Raw genomic sequence first — 22,491 nt, 5'->3', positions numbered from 1 at the left:
CGTAAGTATTCACCCCCTCGCTCTGACACACCTATATGACCTCTGAAGTCACCAACTCTCTTCTCCAAGTCACATAATTACTTGACTGGAGTCCACCTGTGTGCAGTTGAGGTGTTGCATTGAATACATTTTTGTCCACAAAGGGGCAAAATGGGTTGGGTTGGGTTGGGCCCCATCTCATGCCCTGCCTTGCTCTGACTCTGCCTATGTACAGGCCCGAATGGAGAGGACAGACATCGGCACCCTGCTCATCCCCTCCATCAAGGCGTCGGACGCTGGCACCTACCTCTGCGTGGGGACAAACTCCATCGGCTCCTCCGAAGCTCCCATTGAGGTGTCTGTCCTCCGAGGTGAGGCCTCTGGGCTCTGCCTGCCTTGCAGTAAATACGAGCTGGGAAGTGCTGAGGGGTATTCCTTCATTGGGTGTGTTCGCTCCTCCAGTCGATAGGGTCATAGCCCCAGTCATTCAGCCCTCCAAGGCCACGGTGCAGGAAGGCCGCACCCTGGAGCTGAGCTGCGTGGTCACGGGCAGCCCGCCACCCTCCATCACATGGCTACGCGCCTCTGGTCCCCTGTCCGCCAATCACCAGGTACGCCGACGCTCCTACAGCTGCTTTCAGTGCAGAGATCTTTCTACAAGTCCCTCAACGTGAGGTAGAGGGCTGACAAAAAGGGTTATAACAAACCGAATAAAGACAAGGCCTTCACATGAGTTTCTGGGCCTGTGCTTTCCTGTTCTGGTGCAGTACAAAAAGGTTAATCAGTTAGGGCTAGTTTCAGCTGCATTAACTAAACGCTTTGGGTGAGAAATCCTTTCTTTTTCTGGTCACTGCTGCAGCTTGTGTAAGAGTGAGTGTTTCCTCTTAAACAGTGAAGAGCAACTTGAGTGACAGCAGTTGACCAGACTGTTTCAAATGTTTCATTGAGCTTTCAGGGTCAGACACTGGAACCGAATGGCTGCCAAACGCCCAGATCTCAAACATTGCAAAAAATGCAGGAGTAGGTCCCCTCACAGGAAGCATAGGTGGCTTTATAGACCAGTAGCCTGAAAAGATTTCAAAGTATCAAGATGAAAATCACATGAAACTGAATAAGGAAATCGGTTTTACAGCACACTAACCCTGGAAGATGATGCTGATTGACCAATATGAACCTCTTTATTGGTTGTCAGGGTTGCGCTGAGGTTTGAAAATGGCCTTGTGAGTCTCTGGACGTGAAAGCAGTCTATTTTGACCTTACAGGTTGTGGGCTCCAAGCTGCGAATTCTCCATGCCTCTCCAGCTGACTCCGGGGATTATATCTGTCAGGTGAACAGTGGCCACCCACAAGGGGTCACCCAGCAGTCCGTGATCTCGGTGACGGTGACCTCCTCCCCTGCGTCCACCTCCTCCTCCACCTCTTCCTCCTCCCGTGAGTCCTCCCCTTCCTGCTTTCTAATCTACCAGTGTTGGAGCCCTTCAGACAGGCAGCACGGTGGCAAAGTGGTTAGCTTTGCTGCGTCGCAGAGCCAGGGGAACCCTGGGATCAGCTGGCTGTCCTCTCTGTGCTGTGGTTTCTTCCCACAGCCCTAAGCCATACTGTACTGGTAAGGGAACAAGTAAAAGGTTTCTTCTGTGCTGAAAAGAGAAGAAAAGGAACACAATGTTTCAGCTGTGGAGCCTTCTTTGGGTGTGAGAAAGACAGGGAAGTCAGCAGCTGGTATAGCATAGGAGAACAACAGGCGGGAGCAGGGGGGGAGGCAGAGTGGCCATTCTGGTGGTGTGAAGTCGAGAGAGAGGTGAAGAGAGGTCTGAAGTCGAAAACTGCAAATGAATACAGAGGATTAGAAGGAAACAAGTCTGTCGTTGGGAGAAGGGGGAAGATGTGACCCTAGTTTTAGGATAATTTTGGTTTCGGATGTCTTCCTGCAAAAGGAGTTAAGAAATCCTTCTTTGAGAATGCAGACGGGAGACATCAGTGCGATTGTGGCTGTTAGAGGTGAAATGGGAAAAGTCCTGGTGTGAGTGTGAGTGTGTGTGTGTGCATGCCCTGCGATGGACTGGCGTCCTGTCCAGGGTGTATCCTGCCTTGCGCCTGATGCCTGCCAGCATAGGTTCTCCCACAACCCTGAATTGGATGAAGAAATTAGAAAATGGATGTGTGGGTTAAATAATTGACATCAACTCTCATGTTTTACCTTCTCCTTGGTTCCCTTTCTTCTTTTGTCTGTGGGCAGCCATTTGCTGCCGGGAAACACCTTTGTTTTGAAAAATCAACAGCTAACACTTCTACTTTGTCAAATCATTTTAAGGAGGAAGTCGAAGGGTGTAGAGGAAGGGTGAAGAGTGATTCTGCATTAAAGGAAGAAGTAAATAAAGACTGTAAAAGTGAATCCACAGATTGCAGAAAACAGTTTTATCTTGGGGTTTTGTTGACTGAAGTGATGGTGTTTCGGAGCTGAGGGAGCCTTCGGGCTCTGTTGATGTGTCTTGAGCAGGCCTGCAGACTCCCATCATCTCCATCGAGCCTCACAGCGCCGCTGTCCGGCCTGGAGAGTCTACGAGCTTCAGGTGCCGGGTCTACAGTGGAGCTCAACCCATCAGAATCGAATGGAAGATGACGAACAGCCAGCCACTGCAGGGTAAAATCACGTCAGGGCAACTATTATGTGGTGATGAGGTGGGGAGTTCATACCGCCCCGTTATAAACTTCTGCTCCTGAAATTGCTTGAAGAAATATGACTTTTTCTTTGTATTGGTGTTTGCAGCTGCGGTAGCCCAAAGCTAAGAGCGGGGAGTTAGGGAGGAGAGGACAGCGGTTTCAATGAGTGGAAATGATAATCTGTTTAAAAGAATACAAATTGAATTAATGATTCACTGCTTTTTGTTAGCTGTTATCGTATTAGTGTTACTGCAGTTGTGCCATTGGAATGAACAAAATTCCATTAAATTAAAGGGCTGATGTTTAATTTTAAGGGTTAACCTTTAAATAGTTTCAGAATAATTAAATAATGATACAAGGCTCACACCTATGAAGATCAAAGTAAATGCTTTTGATTCTGGCTGTTAATTGGTCTTCATTTAAAACAGTTACTCAGGTCTTTAATTTGTATTTTTCTTACCAGTAGGCCTGTGCATCCATCTTTAATGCCAGCCTACTGTACTTGAAATAATTTGGTTTTAATAGTATTTTTTTCTAAACTACTTATGCTCATGACCTTTATTGTTCATATTCAGCAGGAGAAATATATAAAAAAGAGACCAAATCCAGTCAAACCTGAGACACTGGTCTGTGTTTTGTATTGTGCAAAGCCACTGGCTGAGACTTCACTTTCTGTCAGCTCTTCTTATGATCTTTTTTTGTCTGTTCCAGACAACGTGAAAATTGGTCCAGACGGCTCAGTCATCACCATTGCCAAGGCTCGGCCTTCTAACCAGGGCACCTATCGCTGTGTGGCCAGCAACCTCTTCGGAATAACACAGAGCGTTGTCTCCTTGATAGTCAAAGGTACAGCGAGAGGAGCACATCCAATGGGAAAGATGTCCTGAAGCAGCTAGATATACGTCAGAGTCTTCCCTTTACAGTCGCCTCACAACTGACCTGCTCTCAACTAAGATGGCTGCAGGTTTACGCAGTAGGATCCAGAAAATAAAAAAAAATTGAAAAAATGCTTTACTCTCTCAAACATTCGTCAAGCACGTCTCTGGGAGCTAGTTAGTGAGCCTATATAGTTGGCTTATTTACTTGTATGTGCTGTTTTTATACTTATATTTAATATCTTGAATTATCGGAAGAAATTATAAGAGTTACAGGGTCAAATTTGACTATACTTGAATTTGCCTTTACGTGCTTCTCAAAATCCCTGAACCCTGGGTAGGTTGCGAGTCGACTGTATTTATAATTTCTTAGGTATCAAAAGTAGACTTCATGACAATGTGGGTGGGCTTTGTTAAGGGGGAGGCAGAAGGTTCGGGAAAGAGCAAGGCAGTATGCGATCGTTTTCCGAGTTTGTTCGGTAATAAAAATCGAGTCTGGGAAGGTGACGCTGAAAAGAGGCTCTTTTCACGAGCCGTGATAAAGATCAGTACCGGCGGCCCTGCTCGTGTTTCAGCTTGCTCTCCTGTCCGCAGTTCCTCCCCAAGTTACAGTGACACCCAAAGGTCCGGTGCGGGTGAAGGTGGGTGAGCCCATCAACCTGGAGTGCCAAGCGACGGGCGAGCCTCGCCCGGCGGTGACCTGGCACAGGTCAGACACGGCTCGCAGGATTGTGCTGAGCAGTCCAGTGCCGATGGACTCCAATGCCGTCATGCAGGTTGGTAGCCTGTTGTTGCCATATTAGCCTTCCAGACCTTTTGTGTTTCTGTCTGAACTTAATCTGAAGACGTTGTGCATCATGGAGGTTTCCGAGCCTCTTGGTGTCACGGTTTTTCCACAGGGATTGCATCCTCATTTAAGCTTGCTCTCGAACCTGACGGTGTGGCTTGTAGAAATCAAAACCGATGCTCAGTTCTGTTAAAATTTAAGATATTAGGAAAATCTGCAGCTCCTTCATCTTCGGTGATTTATATTCACAACGATTGAGTTACATGGTGTGGAGGTATGTAACCAAATGTTTAGAATTCAATATAATACCATAAATTATATAGTGCAAAACAGTGTAGGACTCAACAATTCTAGCAACTGAGATACAGGATTATGGTGCAATAGCAAACTTACAGCAATTAAATTAAATTAAACGTGTTTCATTAGGGCTGAATGGGAAGATGATAGAGGGTGGTGTAAAGGTTAGCTGTGCTGCCTTGCAGTGCTGGGGCCCTGGGTTCAATTCCTGGGCTAGTATCTGCAGGGAGTTTGCATGTTCTCCCCGTTTATGTGGGTTTCCTCCAGGTGCTCCCAGTTTCCTCTCGCACTTTTTATAGACAACCTACCCTTTTATAGACAACCTACCCTGGTGCGAGTGTGTGTGTGTCTGTGTCTGTGTGTGCCCTTGCGATGGACTGGCTGACAGTCCAGGGTGTATCCTGCTTTGTATCTGTTGCTTGCTGGGATGGCTCCCCCATGACCCTGGGTTGGATATGGCAGTTAGAAAATGGATGGATGGTAAGATACTATAGACCACAGTACTGGAGACCACCTTTTTAGGTAACTTAAGGCTGTTGTTTTCTGTATGAGCTGGATTGCTTATTTTCTAAAACGGATGATTTTTGGCAGATTCTCGCAGCCCGCCCTGAGGATGCTGGTACCTACGCCTGCATGGCCAAGAACAGCGAAGGCTCCTCGGAGGTGAAGGTGCACGTAGTTGTGGAGGGGGGCCCCCTCGTGACATCTGCCCCCATAGCATCTGTGGAGGAGCCCCTGGTGATCGTTGTGGAGGGGGGCACTACCACCCTGCACTGCACAGCCACTGGTAACTAGTTTTAGTTTTGGACATCTATTGGCCTCGGAAACCCTTTCATGAACTTGGATTTGCTTCTTCATTGTAAAACCAGTAAGAAAAAGACAACCATAATTTCTGAACTCATTTAGATCTCTGCTCACCTGTCAGCATATCGGAGAACGTCAGTGGTAGCAGATCTGTCCGTCTCCAGTTTCAGCACTGCAGTATTTAGTGTCCGTCAAAAATTCTCGTACATTGGGGAAGATAATGGACAAAATGTGTAATTGAATATCTTTCCCTTGAATTTAGTAGCTTCTCCCAGCTTGACTTGCCCTCTCTGTTGGTGTTTTCCTTTATCAGCTATCTGCTGCCTGTAAATCCTTCTGGCTGTCTGAATTGACACATGAGTCTGGTCTGCTATTGCCTTTACCAGTGCACCAGAGGGACATATACCCACAGTTGTGTGTAATGTCATACATTCCTATGCCTACTGAAGAAAAGGCTTGGTCTACTACTACATTGTAATCCTCGTTAATTATGAGTCATATCCCAAACAGGGTCATTCTCACTACCCTGGAAAGGATGGAAAGGATAGTGTATAAGAAGAATACAGACAAGATATCATCTTCAGTTGTCTTGTGGGGCCATGGACAGGCTTTGATGGCCCAATTGTTTCTCAATTTATCCTGTGGTCATATTTCTACAAAGCAACTTAAACCATGTTGTGCACATTTTTCATGCTTTCCTTTAAGGTCATCCACCCCCTACCATCACATGGTCTAAACTGCGCGCCCCTCTGCCCTGGCAGCACAAAGTGGTCAACAACAGCCTCATTCTCCCCAATGTGGGGCGCCAGGATTCAGGGCAGTACATCTGTAACGCCACCAATACCATGGGCACTGCTGAAACCACCATCATGGTTGATGTAGAGAGTGAGTTTGTGCATGGCCTTAAAAAGAGCACTTTCCAAATGTTCTCCTCTTGTGTTTTTCGTTTCCCAGGACTCCATACATAAAGCCAGGACAACAAAGAAAACAACAGGATATCCATTTGCTGACGCAACTTAGTTTCAATCTTAACAATCTTGGAAATGCAGGTCTTATTAACTCATGCACCCAGTGCAATGATTGTGCATTTTGTAGTGGGGGTCCTTTTTTTCCAATCCAAGGTGGGAATGTGGGTGATGTGGACTAGAAAAGGTCATTTTAGGTCAGCATGAAGGGATTATATTTCTTCATCTATGTAACTGGTCAAAAGTAAAAATTGAAACTGGCCCAGACCAGGAAAATTGACTCTACAACTGTTGTGAGTTGCATGATGAGAAGTTAAGAGTCTCCTATCTTCTGGTAATTTTTTTTTCAAATCTTCCCCTTTATCAGTTATAGTTCTGACAGTCCTTTCTTAAAACTTAAGCGACCCTGTCTACAAAATTGCTAATTGAAAAATCTGGGTTTATCAGGATTATTTGGAAAGTTAAGAGTACCAGCATGGCCCAAGTCTGCACCATACCTGCTGACCATGTATCTCTTGGCACCTGGTCTTGACCGTCATTGAGCTTGGAATTAGAAATTGGGCTTAATATTACTAATCTATATCTTTGTTCTAGGTTCAGTCCATCGTAGCTTATCTGTATAGGATAGACCCTCGTTTCCACTCCTTCCAGTGTAGAAATGTCCTTCATTGTGTCATGTGGCGACTTTCGCCCCTGTCCCAGGCCCTCCCTACGCCACCTCCCTGCCAGACAGCCTTGCGGTGAGGGTCGGTGAGGTCATTCGGCTGCAGTGTCTGGCCCACGGGACGCCCCCTCTGACCTACAAGTGGACCAAAGTGGACGGCGTCCTCCCTACCAGGGCGGAGGACCAGGACGGCACCCTCCAAATCGACCTGGCCACAGTGGCTGACGCGGGCACCTACAAGTGCATCGCCAACAACAAAGTGGGCAACAGCGAGGCACTGGCCACAGTCACGGTCAGATGTGAGTCGAATCCGCTGCAGATTCTGTCACGGTTCTTTTACAGACCCATGACTGAAAGAGGTTAAACAGCAAAAGTTCTTCGTAAAAGTAGATTCTGGATGGTTTTGTTCAACATTACACTTCATTTATATGTAAGGTCAGTTGTTGTTTTTTTTGGGGTATCACTGGCGCGGTCTTCAGTCATGAAATGGTCACTGTATGAAGTGAACATTAGACCGCACAGTCTGAGAGCCCTAAAGGAGAAGATGGGAAACAAACTAAGCTGTGAAATAAGACGAACGAGTTTATTCCCTGCTGAAAAGAGAAGAAAAGAAACACAACATTTCGGCTGTGGAGCCTTCTTCGGGTGACTTCACAGCCGAAACATTTTCTTCTCTTTTCAGCATGGAATAAACCCGTACTTGTTCCTTTGCGGCCAACGCATGCTGACGCAGCTCCCCGCTGTGAAATAAGACGCCTGTGATTTTCCACTCTCTGTTTGCTGATCTCGGCTGCTCTGCTCCACAGCTCCCCTGGCGGTGCGGGTCTCGCCGCGGATTGAGGTGAAAGCACCAGGCAGTGCGGTGGAGTTCACCTGCTCGGCCACCGGGGGCATCCAGACCAGGACTGAGTGGCTGAAGGAAGGTGGCGCTCTGCCTCGCAGTCACCACATTTATAATGGAGTGCTGAGGTGAGAGTGGGGCTTTCTGCGGAAGCAGAGCAGTACTTTGGTTTGGGGTCTGCCACCATAAATCCCTAAATTAAATACAGGCCAGCTAACCCTCAGCAGCAGATGACAATGCTGCATGCACAGAAAGAAATCCAGCGCTGCTTTGCTGTTTATTGTAAATAACTGATCATTGAATTGTTTTCCTTTAGCTTAAAGTTATCAGAAATAGTTTTACTGGCGACTCGGTGTTCAGTAGTCATCAAACGTGTCTGTGGAAACCCCTGAAAAGCTGTGACCCAGCTGAGATTGAACAAAATCGGGTTTTCTTCGCCTCCATTTTCAAATACGCCTTCGATTTTGTATAAGAATGGAAGTGAAGCACGCAGAGCAAAACCCAGACAAGACGTTAGTAGTTTTAAATTGACCCTGATAGAATAAATAAAAGCTTCTGTATTGAACTCGGGAAGAAGGTACTGTTTTATTGCGGTCTTGGGGTCAATTAACTACTGGTGACCAATCAAACAAGAAGTGGTGAATGACCTCCTCTCATTCGAATCTCATGTTTGTTTATTTTAAAAAGATGACAGGCAGCTCAAAATGAGAATTTAATGTTAAAGTTTTAATATAGTATCAGGAAGTGACAGAATGCTTGTCAGATGTTTTCTTTCACATCTTCATTACTGTGTTTGTGTTTTTGCCGTTAGTAGAATAATCATGTCAAAACAGGCATAGCTAGCCTGGCAAAACTGTGTACTATTCCAGAAAAGAGACCATGGATGGTTACCTTAGTGTTTTACGATCAGTACCGGTGTCTTTCCAGGATTGAGAATCTGCACAAGAGCGATGAGGGCAACTACATCTGCAGGGCCACCAGTGTGTATGGGCAGGCACAGGACACTGCCAAACTCACCATCCAAGGTCAGCTGCTTCCATTCCAGACTATTCCATTCCACAGTCTCTGTAGACCCTTTGGACATTGGGCCTGGAGGGTCTATTCTATTCTGCAAAGGGAAAATGGGATGCTGCAGTAAATATCCATAATTCTTAGATGATGATAATATACTGCTACTAATTGTGTTTGTTTTATTAATGGTTCACAAAGTGTACAGACCAATGTGTACTGCAGAGCATTCCACACAATCTGTAATCTGAAATGTGTTCTAAAATCCCTAATTAAAAATACAAAACCAGTTTAGAAATGCTAAAGAATGTGTGGCATGTTTGGTTTTGTGCAATTTAACATTGATCGTTTTTAGTCAAGTTTGTTTTTAACAGCCTGTTGCATGATTTGAAACAAACCTTCTTTAAAGAATGAAAGACTACATGGATCTATGTTGGGTGATCTGGTGACTTGGGATTAATTGCTGTTTTGGCGGGAGCACTATTGTTTGGAGTTAAAGGCTCACATCCTGGCTTGCTGTAGGATTGTCCAGTAATGTAATTGAGTGGTTTGCAAATGCACGTATCCTTTAGGACAGGGACTCCAAAACTGTGTGCTGTGGCAATCAAGAGTTTTGTGCTGCCTTTTCCACCACTGAGCTCCTGTAAATATCAAACAGCTATGTTCACTGAAACAAGCTCACAATTCACAGCGACGTTTCAGTCCAAAAAGTGAAGTCAAATTTTTCTCATTAGAATTGTAGCTTTTGTTTCAGTTACAGTGTTGGTCCTTGTAATATTCATGCTGTGTACTTGAGAAGGCGTTTTGGTGTCCCGCAAAACAGTTTGGACATTAAAACGGTGCCACAGGGATGACGAGATTCGGAAAGCACTGCAAGAGGGTACCAGTCAGGGCGTGATGGGGGGCTCACTGATTTTGCTTGTCCTTTTGTGTCCTGCAGCGCTGCCCAAAGTGATGATCAACGTGCGCACCTCTGTGCAGACTGTGATGGTGGGGAATGCCGTGGAGTTTGAGTGCCAGGCCATCGGAGACCCCCAGCCCACCCTCCAGTGGAGCAAAGTGGGCAGCCAGCTGCCCGCGCACATCATCGTTAAAAACGGGATGCTGACCATCGGCCAGGTGAAGGAATCAGATGCCGGGCTCTACCGCTGCACTGCCACCAACGAGGTCGGCTCTGTGCAGTCTGAGGTGGTCCTCAACGTGCAGTGTAAGTACACGTTTCCCGTAGAGTGCGTGCCCTTCGTCAGTGTTTCTTTCTGAATTGAGCAGTGTAACAATGGTGCCCGTACCTGCGTAAAGCAGCATCCAGGGCTCGTGAGAAGAGCCCAAATTCAGGCACGGCCATGGGCAGACAAACAGAAAGGCTGAGGAGGCTAGCAAGCAAAAACCGGGTGATGAGTAACAAGCAGAAAGGCCCAATCCAAAGTGTAGTTGAGAAAAAAAACAACTCCAGAGGGACACAGGAGTGAAACACGTAGGCGAGTCCAAAGGCAAGGTCAAAGCGAAGCAAGTCAAAATCCGAAAACTAGTCTGCTCCCAGTGAGACAGGCGTGGTCATTAGCTGCACACAGGTGGAATGGATCAAGTGTGTGGTAGACTGAGCGTGTAGTCACGGCAACCAGCTGACAGACATGTCTCGTGGAGGTATTGCTACTTGCTGTGGTAACTCTGTCACGTCTTCAAACATTGTGGTGGGAGTGGGTATGACAGAAACCACACATTTTATGTTATATATCACCGTCCCAATTTGAAATTTGAATTGCATTTTGTTTGTGACCCGATTTTATGGCTACACCTCCTGTAATGCTGTAATACAGCGTCAAGCTGAAAGTAATGAGAACTACAGTATGTATCTGACAGAGATTGTCCAGCTACACACAAAGACCTTTATCAAAAGGTTCTGTCCTGACAAACTAATCCTATTAAATCAACCTGAAAATATATAATTATTTCTGTTGGTTAAATGGTGTGATTTCTGAAACTCCTCTCCCTGAACAAACAATTTCATTGTGATTTCCTGTTTTGAAACAGGAGTTAACCCTTCAATGACAAAGACAGGCAGGAAAAAAATGGGGTGCTCAGCATATAATGCTAACAATTACATAAGAATAAACAATATTGGATATTCCTGAGCAAAGACAGGCAACTTTATCTCTAGCTTAAAATATATAAATCTAATACACCCATCGCCAGCAATTGTGCATTATAGGAAAAGTTGGCTGTTTTAAACCTGTTTAAATTCCACAAGAGCTGTAATCTTGTTCCTAATCTGTCCTGGGTGCTCTCCTTCTCAAGCCATTCCCCAGATCGCTGCCCAGCCAGAGGTGAAGGAGGTGACTGTGGGATCAGCAGCAGTGTTCCCCTGCATGGCTTCGGGGTACCCAGTCCCACAGATCAAGTGGACCAAGGTGACACCCTGCTGTTGAAAACCCGTGCATCCTTGAGCCATTTTGTACACACAGAATTGAGACCCGGGGGAGAGTTCGCACTCACTGGAGGGTGCTGCAGCAGATTAGTACTGTGATCACCCCACCTTGATGTCTGCGGTGGCATGCAAGCGTGGAAGGACATGTAGCTGTTTGGCCTCCTCCCTTGCAAGTGCATGGGAACGTGCTCTCCATCGACCAACCATGCACCAGACCGTTTAAATACACTTGTTTGAATAAGGACCACTTCAGCATCTGGTCCAGAACAGTTAAGAACACGAAGATATTGGATGCATTTTTGAAGTTGTTCTGCCTTGGGTCATTATAGAGCCGCCTGATAAAAAGGCACAGGGTCCTGAACGACGGAAAGGTGCAGACGCGTGCCTGCGATAGCATTGGTTATTTGCTCTTCTGGTTGCAGCTGGACGGGAAGCTCCCCCCCAGGGCTACAGTAGAGGGCAACGTGCTGACCATTCCCTCAGTGACCCCAGAGGACGTGGGCACATACGTGTGCACAGCCTCCAACAAGCAGGGCAAAGTGCAGGCCTTCTCCATGCTTAAGGTTCACGGTAAGTGCCTCCAGCATTCACTGTATCTCGGCCCAGATCCGTGGTGAAATACTGTAAATCCTCTGGTCTATTTCAGTCGAAGCCAGTAATGGCTCTCAAGTTGGTAGAGAGGAAGGCTGGTGTGCCATGTGCAATAGGAAAAGTAAAATATGACAATAGGAACAGTAAAATGTTTAATGCATGCATCCATCCATTTTCGCTTCATCTTAAAAAGTGCGGCGGGGGAGCCGGAGCCTAACCTGGCAAGCATGTGGCACAAGGCAGGATACACCCTGGATGGGACACCAGTCTGTCATTGCAGTAGGCTACATTCACAGATACAGACACACACACTCACACCAGAGCCAATTTTCCCAAAATCCCATCTCCTTCATCTTTAAACCTTTTGAAGGTGTATCCTTATGAGATTGTCCGTTCATGGACAATGTACCTTCACTGTTCTGTCTCCATTATGATTAAAAACACTCAGCTGTACTGAGTAAATGTGAATGCAAGTTAAATCAGCCCAAGTTAAAATGTCTGCTTGTTTAGTAGGAATTAATATTAAAGGCATCTGCTAAACAGCTGCCCAGAAGGGTTTTAATCTTCACAAATAAATTGGTGTTTAAATTTTTCCACCTGCAAAAACTAGAATGCACAAGTGAGGCTGCCTTGTAAATGTCTCTTGCTAATTTTCCTTATTAAAAAACAGCTAATGTTCAGGAAATATGAAAAAGACCTATTGGCAAAGGGAGAACTAATGTTTCCCGCTGAATCTTTGTTGCTTTTCTTTCACTGTATTTTTCTTTTTTTGTCACTTTTAGAAAGAGTGGTGCCCTATTTTACCCAGACTCCCATCTCCTATCTCACGCTCCCCACCATTAAGAACGCATACAAGGCATTCCATATCAAAGTCACCTTCCGGCCGGACACTGTTGACGGTAAGGAGATGATTATTGTGTATTAACGCACGCCCAGCTGCGGAAAGGCGAAATATATAGAAATGTCTTCTTCTATTTAACTGTCTTATCATACTGTAGGTCTTTATTAACTACAATTTTATTTCATGTCGCTCTTTTCAATTCGGAGTAACCACAAATCACTTCAAACATCTAATACACAAAAAAAAACATGAAACAGATGAAAAGTTATATGGACAGTACCAATTAACAGCACACATAAATTGAAATAAATGGTCAAAGCCAAAAATCAGGAAGAGATTATAATAGATTAAAAATTCAAGTTGGATTAGTTTTAGATGCTTTCCTAAGGTATCATTTTGTTCTATGAAATTTTGCATGTACTGTGTAGCTTTTACTATACAATGTATTAAGTAAAATGGTAGCAAAAAAACTATTTTCCAATATATACAGTACAGGGCTGGAAAGAACTAAGTATTGTTTTGATTCTCAGTATCCAGCGCTTATTAGATGTTCCTCCAATAAATACATTAAAAAGAGCCCAATCTGAAGGAGTTTGTTAAATAATTATTTTTAAAAGCATTACATAATTGCGTTAGTCTGCAATTGTTATGACTTGCACAGGAATGTGTTGTGTCCACGGGCAGTTTTTCATTCCAGGTGTTTCATGTTGTTGTCTGTCTTTCCCTCCCTTTCCTCCAAACCCTCTCTCTCCATCCCTCTGTTGGTCTGAAGGTCTCATTCTATATGCTGGTGAGTTTGGCTGAAAGCTGCCTGCAATATTTAAATCCCCCTCATCTGCTTTGTTTCTCTCCTTCAGGACGATTGAATAAAAGCCGTTAACATAGGAGAGGAAACCCATGAGGGATTATAATTATTAAAAGGATAAAAAAAGACATGAAAGGCTTCCTGGCAATGTGCTGTTTCTCAATAACTTGGAAAAGGCTTGCTTGTAAATGATGCCAGTCCTGCATATACTTTTGGATAATGTGAAACCGTTTCACATTATCCGTTCTTTGAAAGAAGGATTGCAAAACTGTAAAACTATAAAGGAACACCTTCAAATTTTCAGCATCACCGCTAACCTTTTGGAGTTTTGAGGATATTAACAAACCATAACAGGTTCATGAAAAATGCTGCCCAGTCAAGACAATGTCATATTACCTAATTATGTCTAATGAATAGAATAAGGTCTGGTCTAGGCATTAAAATGAATATTGTTACAATTAATACGTTAAAAGTTTATTGATACGTAGTACAGCATGTATTGGTATACCATGTAGTTGCGTCATTAGATCTCTTCTCATTTACAATGTTCCTGTGTCATAACCAGCTCACCTTGTCTGGGGTCTTGTCTGGACCCCCACACCCACTTCTCATCCAGACCTGATAGTTATTGACTCTGCCAAGGAGTGGAAGATGCAGGATTTGTGGGGGCCCTGGAAATAGATAGTGTTGAATTGGCTCTACTGCTGGTCTGATGAGGGTCTGTGCTGTGCAAAAGTAGTGCCTTCAGGAGCTTAACGAGAGGGAGCTGTGTCTGTTGTGCAGGTGGCATTTACTGTAGGTTCTTTGAGAAAGCAGAATGAGAAGGTCATCACTTGTGTATTAGAAGACGACTGCATCAGAGTCAGTGCAGAATAGCTGTGGTGATCAGGGTACTTCAAGACTGTGATGCTTGTGATTATTAAATCCAGTTATTTTTACCAGGAACAAACAAACAGCTTACTATAAGTTTCAATTTGAAAGCAAACTGACAGTACGGTTATTATCCAGGAACCGTGTTCATTTCTGGTTTGAGGAGAATTAAGTGTCATTAGATCTCCAGAGAAGCTGCTTAAAATAGGTGGCATGTATCGGATTGTTTTTAAAATACTTGCTTGTCTGGTGAAGTCAAAACCAGCTTGATGTCATGTGATCTTTTGCTGATCTTATCAATGCATGTTTCCTTGGCATGTGGCCTGTGAGAGCATGCAGGCAACGTTCAAATGCAGTTAATGCACTAGAATTAAGTAGACAGCTGAGCAAAGGTGAAGCCCTGGACCAGCATGGTCCAAAAATACAGCTTGGTGTGTCTTCAATGGCATGGCCGTTTTCTAAACTGGTCAAAAGCTGTTCGCTCTTCAGGCTAGAAAATATCTTTTTGCGGCCACATCTCTTGCATTCTGACAGCGTTTGCTTTGGGCTTTTAGGCATGATCATCTACAACGGACAGAAGAGGACGACGGGCGCCGACTTTATATCTCTTGGTCTAGTAGGCGGACGCCCTGAATTCAGGTCAGGAACTTATTCTGTCTTTTCTGAAGGTAACATGAATCAAGGATTTTTAAAGTTTAAGCAGGTTCAACGGTATCAATGATCGTAGTTGACTTTAACGTCAACCAGGATCTATACCACTCTGCAACTTACAGTGGAAGCCTACTGAAGCTCAGCAGGTGTACTGAGCTTTTAAATTGACTTACACATTTGCTTTGGATGAAAATAAAAATTTTGGAAATAAATAATTCCAAGAATTAGAATTAAATCATAATCATGGTATGCCTGAATCTGAAAAAGGTGGTGATTTTAGAGACCCAAACAAATTCGTAATTAAACGGAATTACTGTTATGTCCCTTGATTTCGACGAATGCTGACTGTAGTCATACCCAACCTCTTTGTGTTAAAACCTGTTATCTGTGGATCCACCAAGATTTGTTAAACGTCATGAAGTATCTCTTTCTCGGGTTTCCTTGACGATACAGGAAACAGGATGTGGGACAGGAAGAATGGGATGACGAGAGCCCTGTACGTCCCCTGTCTGCCCTGACATGCTCATCTCTTTGCTTGTGCAGGTTTGACGTGGGGTCAGGCATGGCCACCATTCGCTACCCCACTCCCCTCACCCTGGGGGAGTTCCACACCGTGGAGCTGTACCGCAACCTGACTCAGGGATCCCTCACAGTGGATGACAACCTGCCTGTCAGTGGGAGCTCTCAGGTACCCCACGTTCAGATTGGCTCCTCCCTCTCGCTCGCCTTCCCACAATAAGAACTTTTGAGCGTGTTAGAAAACCATGTGAGACAGACAACAAGGCAGATCGCTTCCCCGAAAACTGATGCTGAATTCACTTACAGTTAAAGGGGAACTGCAACACTATTTTTATATTTTGGGGTTAGAAGGAATCGGCATTTATTGAGAGCATTTCAAACTACAATAGAAGGCAAATGTACACGGTAACATGTAAAACCTCCAATTTAAATCACAAAATAGACTACATTTTCATGTATGCACAGCGCCATGTTCTGCAATTCAGAACGAGGCAACAAAATGTCTGATGATGTGTTGCGGCCCTTTGACGTTGTAAAAAAGCAGGCTTCTCTTTTAATCCAATAGAAATATTGCTCTCATCTTTGAGACAGTTTTGCCGACAAATACTACTTACTTGTTAACTCTGCATGCAGATCATGTTGGAACATTTCTGTGGTGAAATGTCTGCTGCACGACCTGTACTTATTCGCTCATACAGTACTCACAGTACGTTAGTCATTACAGTGACTAGTGAGCAGGAAGGGCCGCATCACGTCACAATTCCTGTGAGCTCTCGCTCTCACCATTGGTGATACCAGGGGTTTGCAATAACATGGTGACTATACAGTGCTTTCACAAAGTTCATGATTTTGTGGTTGATTCGGAATTTGTAAAATTTCAAATTTGGGAATTTGAGATTTAATAACCAGTCTAAGCAGGTCACCTTTAAGTCTAGTTTTAAAAGACAGACTACCTTTTGTAACTCTAGGTTCATACATAGCCCATTAAACTGTGACTAGATTTTGGTTAGGTTAGCAGTGTCTTTTTCCTACCACAGCATTCTAACTTACACAGGACAGTGTTCTTGATTATAATTAATGTATAAACAGAACTCAGAAATACCTGTGTTTCAGACTTGAATAAGTAAGAGTTGCTCGGTGTCTCTCAGCTCAGCTCTGTGGGGGCCTCTGGAGTAAACTTATTTCTAAACTACACTAAACCAAGCTGCGTCTCACTGTCTTCCACATAAAGCTGCATATCCATTCAATGCAGTGTTAAAGTGCAGCTGTTTTTAAAAGGGCATAAGGCAGAACTTTAGTAAAACCTTACAGTATGATCATTTTCCATGGCACATTTTATCACATATCACCATAACTTTGCTGCAGTTTCATATGGTTTCAATGTACCTTCGCTGTGAATCTTCACAGACAAATAAGTGTTTAAGAAGTGGAAAGCATAAGAAAAGGGAAGCTAAGGTTTTTTCACAGACATTGAGACCAAATGTTTTTGGTCTTTATAAGAAAATATGATAATATGTTCAAAAGAAATTAAACTAACTGAATCACTTGTTGTCCTCGTCCTACTTTATTCGGTGTTTTGCTGGATTATGCCAGTGATTAGTCGAAATACAAGATGATGTTCAATTTCTAAAAGCTAATTCCGCATTCCCTGTATTAAGCCAACACTTTAGTCTGATTATGGTGAAGGCACTGATTTTGAAAGTGAGTATGTAGAAAAAATGTTATATTTTAATTGCCTATAAAACATCAAATCCAGCTTGTTTTAAAAATTCAAATTAGGAGCAATTATCCGTTGAGATAATGTTCCTGACCGATACCTATTGGGGCCAAGGTTCAGTTTCTCTGTGGAGTTTTACAAATTTCCCATTTTGGGTCAGTATGCTTCCATACTGTAAGTGAATAATAAGTAAACTTAATACTTATTAGGCTAGGCTCCTAATAGATAGGCTATAGGATAACTGATAGAGATAGGCTCCTGGTTGCTCTGGAAATAATCATCTTTCTGATAATGGAGGGATGGAAAATGTTCGCTTAAAAAGGGAGTAATTTTGTTGACTTGCTTTCCTTCACAGTATGTAATTGTTCTGTTATTGTTTTCATTTCACGTCACCAGCTTAAAAAATTTGAAAAGCCACGTAAACAAACCTGAAATGACTATGGCAAATTACAAAAGAGAATTTTCCTAAAGGAACCTCAGTTGTGTTTTATCAGTGGTGTAGTGGTCTTGCAAGACTTGGGCAAACATGTTTCAGGCTTTATTATTATTTATTTTGCTTCAACGAGTTTAAGTGAAGAAAGCTTTGTGCACAGACAGTTCTGTGACAGGTAGGTTGTGGGTCACATTGAAAGAGGCTGTTTTCTCTTCCCCTGGTTTACAGGGTAAATTCCAGGGCCTGGATCTGAATGAGGAGCTGTATGTGGGAGGCTACCCAGACTACGACAGCATTTCAAAGACCACGGGCCTGAAGAGTGGGTTTGTGGGTAAGATCCCTGACTCTCTGCTTTTCCTTATCATAATTAAAAATAATTTAAAAACTGCAACTCTGCCTCTGGCTGCTAAATGTACAGTAACTGGAGAAACAACAGTTAGATAGCAGTCCTATACAAGGCTCTTAATCATAAACATTTTTAAATGCCACTGTTAGTTATTGGTTGGGGAAAGGACCCAGAAAAAATGTAAACATTTTAGGTTTAGAATGTTTAACTAATCTATTGAGGATCTAAAAAACAGAAACATGACCCCCCCATCCCTGTTTCTCACACTTATTCATTTCATTGTATTGATATTAGAATTTCAAAGCTTCATGTCTGTGTTTCAAAGGAGAAACATTCCTGGGTTGAAGCGTGTGGCTCTGTATGGCCTTGAAATAAAAACAGCAGGCTATAGAAACACCTGCCCCTAATTCGGAAACCTTCAGAAAGGTTTGAATTTGGAAATCTTCAGAAAGGTTTGAAAGGTTGGAATATGCTGGTTAAGAACAGGGCTTGGAGGGAAGTCTGTTGGAATATCCGGGAAAGCTCTTTCTCACGCTAACGCGGCATGCTTCCTGTCAGGCTGCATTCGGCAGCTGATTGTCCAGGGAGAAGAGGTGATTTTCAAGGATCTGGATCGCAGCTCCAGGGGCATCTCCAACTGCCCCACCTGCAAAGACCGTCCGTGTCAGGTAACAGCTCCCAGCTCCGCCTTCTGGCTCCTGACGCCAATTCCCAGCTGCCAGCTCTCAGGGCCTCCGGGAGCCAGTCAAACTGGACTCTTAAATAAATCGTCGCAGAGGAAATTCATTTTGGCGAATAAGAAGCTCTAAATAAAGAAATACCTTTCTGGTGGATTTTGGAAGAAGCAGTACAGTGAAAGCCAGAAACCGACAGAGCAGCTTTGTTGCCTTTTGAAAATGTGTGCCAATAGCTTCTTTTGGAGTCCGTGTTCTTAGAGAGCAGCATCAGTGAGACACGGCAATGGTAAGCTGAATGAAGAAGCCTTTCTTCCTCCTCTGCTTCACAATACAACTAAAAATCAAATTACTGTGCACATTCAAGTTATAGCCCATGTGGAAACTCCACCCACAGAGGCCGGTGCTTCAGTGAGAGTTGTCTGTGTTTTCCCCTGACAGAACGGAGGGGTTTGTCGGGACTCGGACACCAGCAGCTACATCTGTGAGTGCCTGCAGGGTTTCACTGGGAGCAACTGCGAACATAGCTCAGCACTGCACTGTCATCCAGGTAAGTTCCTGACCGAACGCCAAGCTTTAGAGTCGGACTTGGTCGCTGTTCCGGTCAGCTGAAACCAAGATACAGTACGTGAAAAAAAAAGCACATGTTGTAAAGTTGTTGTTTTTTTCAAAGCTTTACTACCAAACGTTTTATTGCCTTTGCAGAGGCCTGTGGACCTGACGCTACCTGTATCAACAAGCAGAGTGGAATTGGCTACGACTGTCGGTGCCATCTGGGCAAGTCTGGAGAAAAGTGCATGGATGGTGAGCTAATTCACGAATGATGGTTTCTAATTAAAGCTGGACGTGCACCTGTTCCTCAAGTGCACACCATTTGTGAGATTTTCACTACAACAAAGGCACGTCCTTCATACCCAAACAGAAAGTGCTATCCTGACGTTAGAAAGCTAATGCATTTTCTTAGGCCTATTTAACTTACTACCTACTGTACGAGGCTTAATTTTGTAATTAACGAACAACAATTCTTACTGTGAGGGGTGAGTGCCCTGTTAGGTTAAAAATAAGTAACACAGCCATCTTTCAATTTACAAACGCCTGGTTTACAAAGTTCACCTATGACAATTGGGTATTTCATTCCTGTTTTTTACCCTTAAAACAAAAAAGTACAAAAGTAAACAAAAGTAGCATCCATTAGTACACAAATGGAAGACACTATCTTGGCCTTACATAAGACAGGTGCTGTGTGTCTGCATTCTTACATTTTTTACACATTTTATCTTGTCTATTTATCCCGTACATTTATACTTTTGTACAGGGGTAAACAGGATTATTATCGCAAATAAGCAACGGTGTTTTTACTTTAAGGATTCTGGGCTCTGTTAGAGTAAAAACAAGCAATGCTGGATGATTATCTAGTTCTTGGGAATGATTCTGGAGGCTTTATATATAAAGTCATGAGAATTCAGTTTCTGGTTTATGGATTTTCACCTTTTCCAGGAACAAATTATGGGATGGGTGTATTTCGCTATTGTTGCTACAAAGCATTAGAGGAAAGAAAACCCTTTCCCTTCTATTAAAACATGTTCGTGCCTCGTGCTCAGACATGGTGATTAAAATTCATTTTTGAATTATTAACATGACAAGGGAGGACGTCTCTTACAATTTGAAAGAATCAAAGCCCGAAAATTTCTGAAAGTGGCTGTTCTGAAGCTCTCTCGGGTACGGTTGATCAGCCCTCCTCTCTTCCTCTCTTCCTCAAGTCCCTGTCATCCCGTTTCCTTTCCAAGTGCGTCTCTTCTCTGGGGTTTTATCTTAGAGAAAAATGCTTTTACAGATCCAAAAAACCTCTTCCACAAAAAAACCCCAAGCGCACTCCTAAAAGGTGCCGTGTCCATTGTCCTAGGTACCCTGGTGACCACACCCTCTTTCGATGGCAGTGAATCCTACATCTCCTACCCTCCACTCACCAACATCCACAACGACCTGCGCATTGACCTGGAGTTCAAGCCCTACGACATGGAGGGGCTGATGTTCTTCAGTGGGGGCAAGAAGATGAAAGTGGAAGACTTTGTGTCGCTGGCATTAGTGGACAGTTATGTGGAGTTCCGCTTTGAACTGGGAACTGGTAAACTCCTTTCGTACTCCCTTATATCCTATATGCTATATCCTTAGTACCAAAATGTATAGAATGTAAGTCCCACCTCAGCTCTCCAACTGCTCTGCGGTCTGTCTACCCAGATTATTTTACTGTCTTAATTCGCACTGCCCTTAAAGTGGAAGAAATATAGTCTGTAATTGTTTCTTTATTTCGTTTAAATCCCACAGGTTGTCACCTCATCGAAATTCTCTCATTTCAAAGAAGGCTAATTCAGAAGTGATTCTGTCCACCTAGAACCTAGAATCACACAAATGAACCTGCTATCTTAAGCCTACAGTTAGTTTAGATCCTAATCAAAGCTTTGTTAATAACAATACCGCATTTCTAATAGTTGAAAAATTCTTCTTCATGGGATTGTCAGTGAAGATTAAAATCCTGGAGTGTTAATTTATTAGCCAGACATATTTGGAACTCCCGTATCTGGACCTCTGAAAGTAGTGAGAACGGCTTGAAAAGGATATGAAATGTATTATGTATGGTTCGAAACATTTGCTGTCCAATCCCAATCAAATTCCTTGGGCAGGATCGTTTTCATCTGAGGTGGTGAGGGGGGTAACAGTGTGTGGGATTGAACAGCACATTGGACCTGGAAATAGGATTGATATCTGGGGAATGCCGTGAGCACAGAGCATAATGGAAGTTTACAATGTCTTGTCAATCATTGCCTGCCTCAGAGAAGGTCTGGTCATTGACTTTGGGGTTCTTTATTATTGCCCAGAGAGTGTATTAATATATTATGCATACAAATAATCTCTATTCTAACAGAGTATGTTACCAGTGCATAAATATGAGTCAAAGTGCATATACACTATCACACAACCTAGCCATAGTAAATGATTTTAACTTTTATTAGAAAGATGCAAATGGAGTTCTACTATTTGGATATAAATCCAAGGGCACTTAAAATAACATTGAACATATGGCCAAAATTGTGATATTAATGGCATGTAATCCACTCGTGTATAGATGCTTATATTAAGACATATATGTGTGATTTAAAATATAATAATTCATAAATCACTATAAACAGAAAATATGACTGATATTTTTTGAGCGGTTCTAGAAAATGGTAAAAAACCATGCATTATTCCAGCCCTTCATTTTTTAATATCTAAATGTTTATGTTCTTTTGTACTTGTTTATGACGGACTCTGCTGACGTTATGACTAAGCAATCAGAAGCAGACTATGCTAAAAACAATGCCTCAGGAGATTTAATCTCAAAACGTGTTCCACAGATTCAGAATGTGAATTCATTTTTCCAAGACACCAGGCAAACAGTTACTTAACAGTATCCACTGGACATTTCAATATTCGTGTTCACAAAGGGAGGTGGTGTGGTGGCACAGTGGTTAGTACTGCAGTGTTGGGGCCCTGGGTTCAATTCCTGGGGTGCTGTCAGTGTGGTGTTTGTATGCTCTCCCTGTGGTCTCATGCGCTTTCCTCCAGGTGCTCCAGTTCTCTTCCGTAGTCCAAAGACATACTGGTAGGTTATTTGGCTTCTGGGAAAACTGGCCCCAGTGTGAGTGTGTGTGATCTGTAATGGACTGGTGTCCCATCCAGGGTGTACCCTGCCTTGCA

General features: G+C 43.5%; 1 protein-coding gene across 1 annotated transcript in view; it reads left to right on the top strand.

The window, feature by feature from the left end:
- The window catches only part of hspg2 (heparan sulfate proteoglycan 2), a 223,799-nt gene that overhangs the window by 181,301 nt on the left and 20,007 nt on the right, over window positions 1-22,491 (top strand). The window contains exons 58-80 of the mRNA XM_088938069.1: window positions 215-350; window positions 442-590; window positions 1,242-1,410; window positions 2,477-2,620; window positions 3,352-3,486; window positions 4,110-4,291; window positions 5,191-5,386; window positions 6,109-6,288; window positions 7,071-7,331; window positions 7,839-8,001; window positions 8,801-8,898; window positions 9,822-10,088; window positions 11,177-11,289; window positions 11,729-11,876; window positions 12,680-12,796; window positions 13,511-13,528; window positions 14,968-15,052; window positions 15,608-15,752; window positions 17,962-18,064; window positions 18,638-18,747; window positions 19,195-19,303; window positions 19,459-19,557; window positions 20,657-20,878. Coding sequence (XP_088794195.1) covers window positions 215-350; window positions 442-590; window positions 1,242-1,410; window positions 2,477-2,620; window positions 3,352-3,486; window positions 4,110-4,291; window positions 5,191-5,386; window positions 6,109-6,288; window positions 7,071-7,331; window positions 7,839-8,001; window positions 8,801-8,898; window positions 9,822-10,088; window positions 11,177-11,289; window positions 11,729-11,876; window positions 12,680-12,796; window positions 13,511-13,528; window positions 14,968-15,052; window positions 15,608-15,752; window positions 17,962-18,064; window positions 18,638-18,747; window positions 19,195-19,303; window positions 19,459-19,557; window positions 20,657-20,878 — 3,349 coding nt within the window. The remainder of the gene's footprint in view (window positions 1-214; window positions 351-441; window positions 591-1,241; window positions 1,411-2,476; window positions 2,621-3,351; window positions 3,487-4,109; window positions 4,292-5,190; window positions 5,387-6,108; window positions 6,289-7,070; window positions 7,332-7,838; window positions 8,002-8,800; window positions 8,899-9,821; window positions 10,089-11,176; window positions 11,290-11,728; window positions 11,877-12,679; window positions 12,797-13,510; window positions 13,529-14,967; window positions 15,053-15,607; window positions 15,753-17,961; window positions 18,065-18,637; window positions 18,748-19,194; window positions 19,304-19,458; window positions 19,558-20,656; window positions 20,879-22,491) is intronic.

The sequence above is a fragment of the Atractosteus spatula genome, chromosome 20 (assembly GCF_055471065.1).
Source record: "Atractosteus spatula isolate fAtrSpa1 chromosome 20, fAtrSpa1.hap1, whole genome shotgun sequence".
Lineage (NCBI taxonomy): Eukaryota > Metazoa > Chordata > Actinopteri > Semionotiformes > Lepisosteidae > Atractosteus > Atractosteus spatula.
The sequence above is the reverse complement of the archived record's forward strand: the minus strand, read 5'-3'. Positions and strand labels throughout refer to the sequence as shown.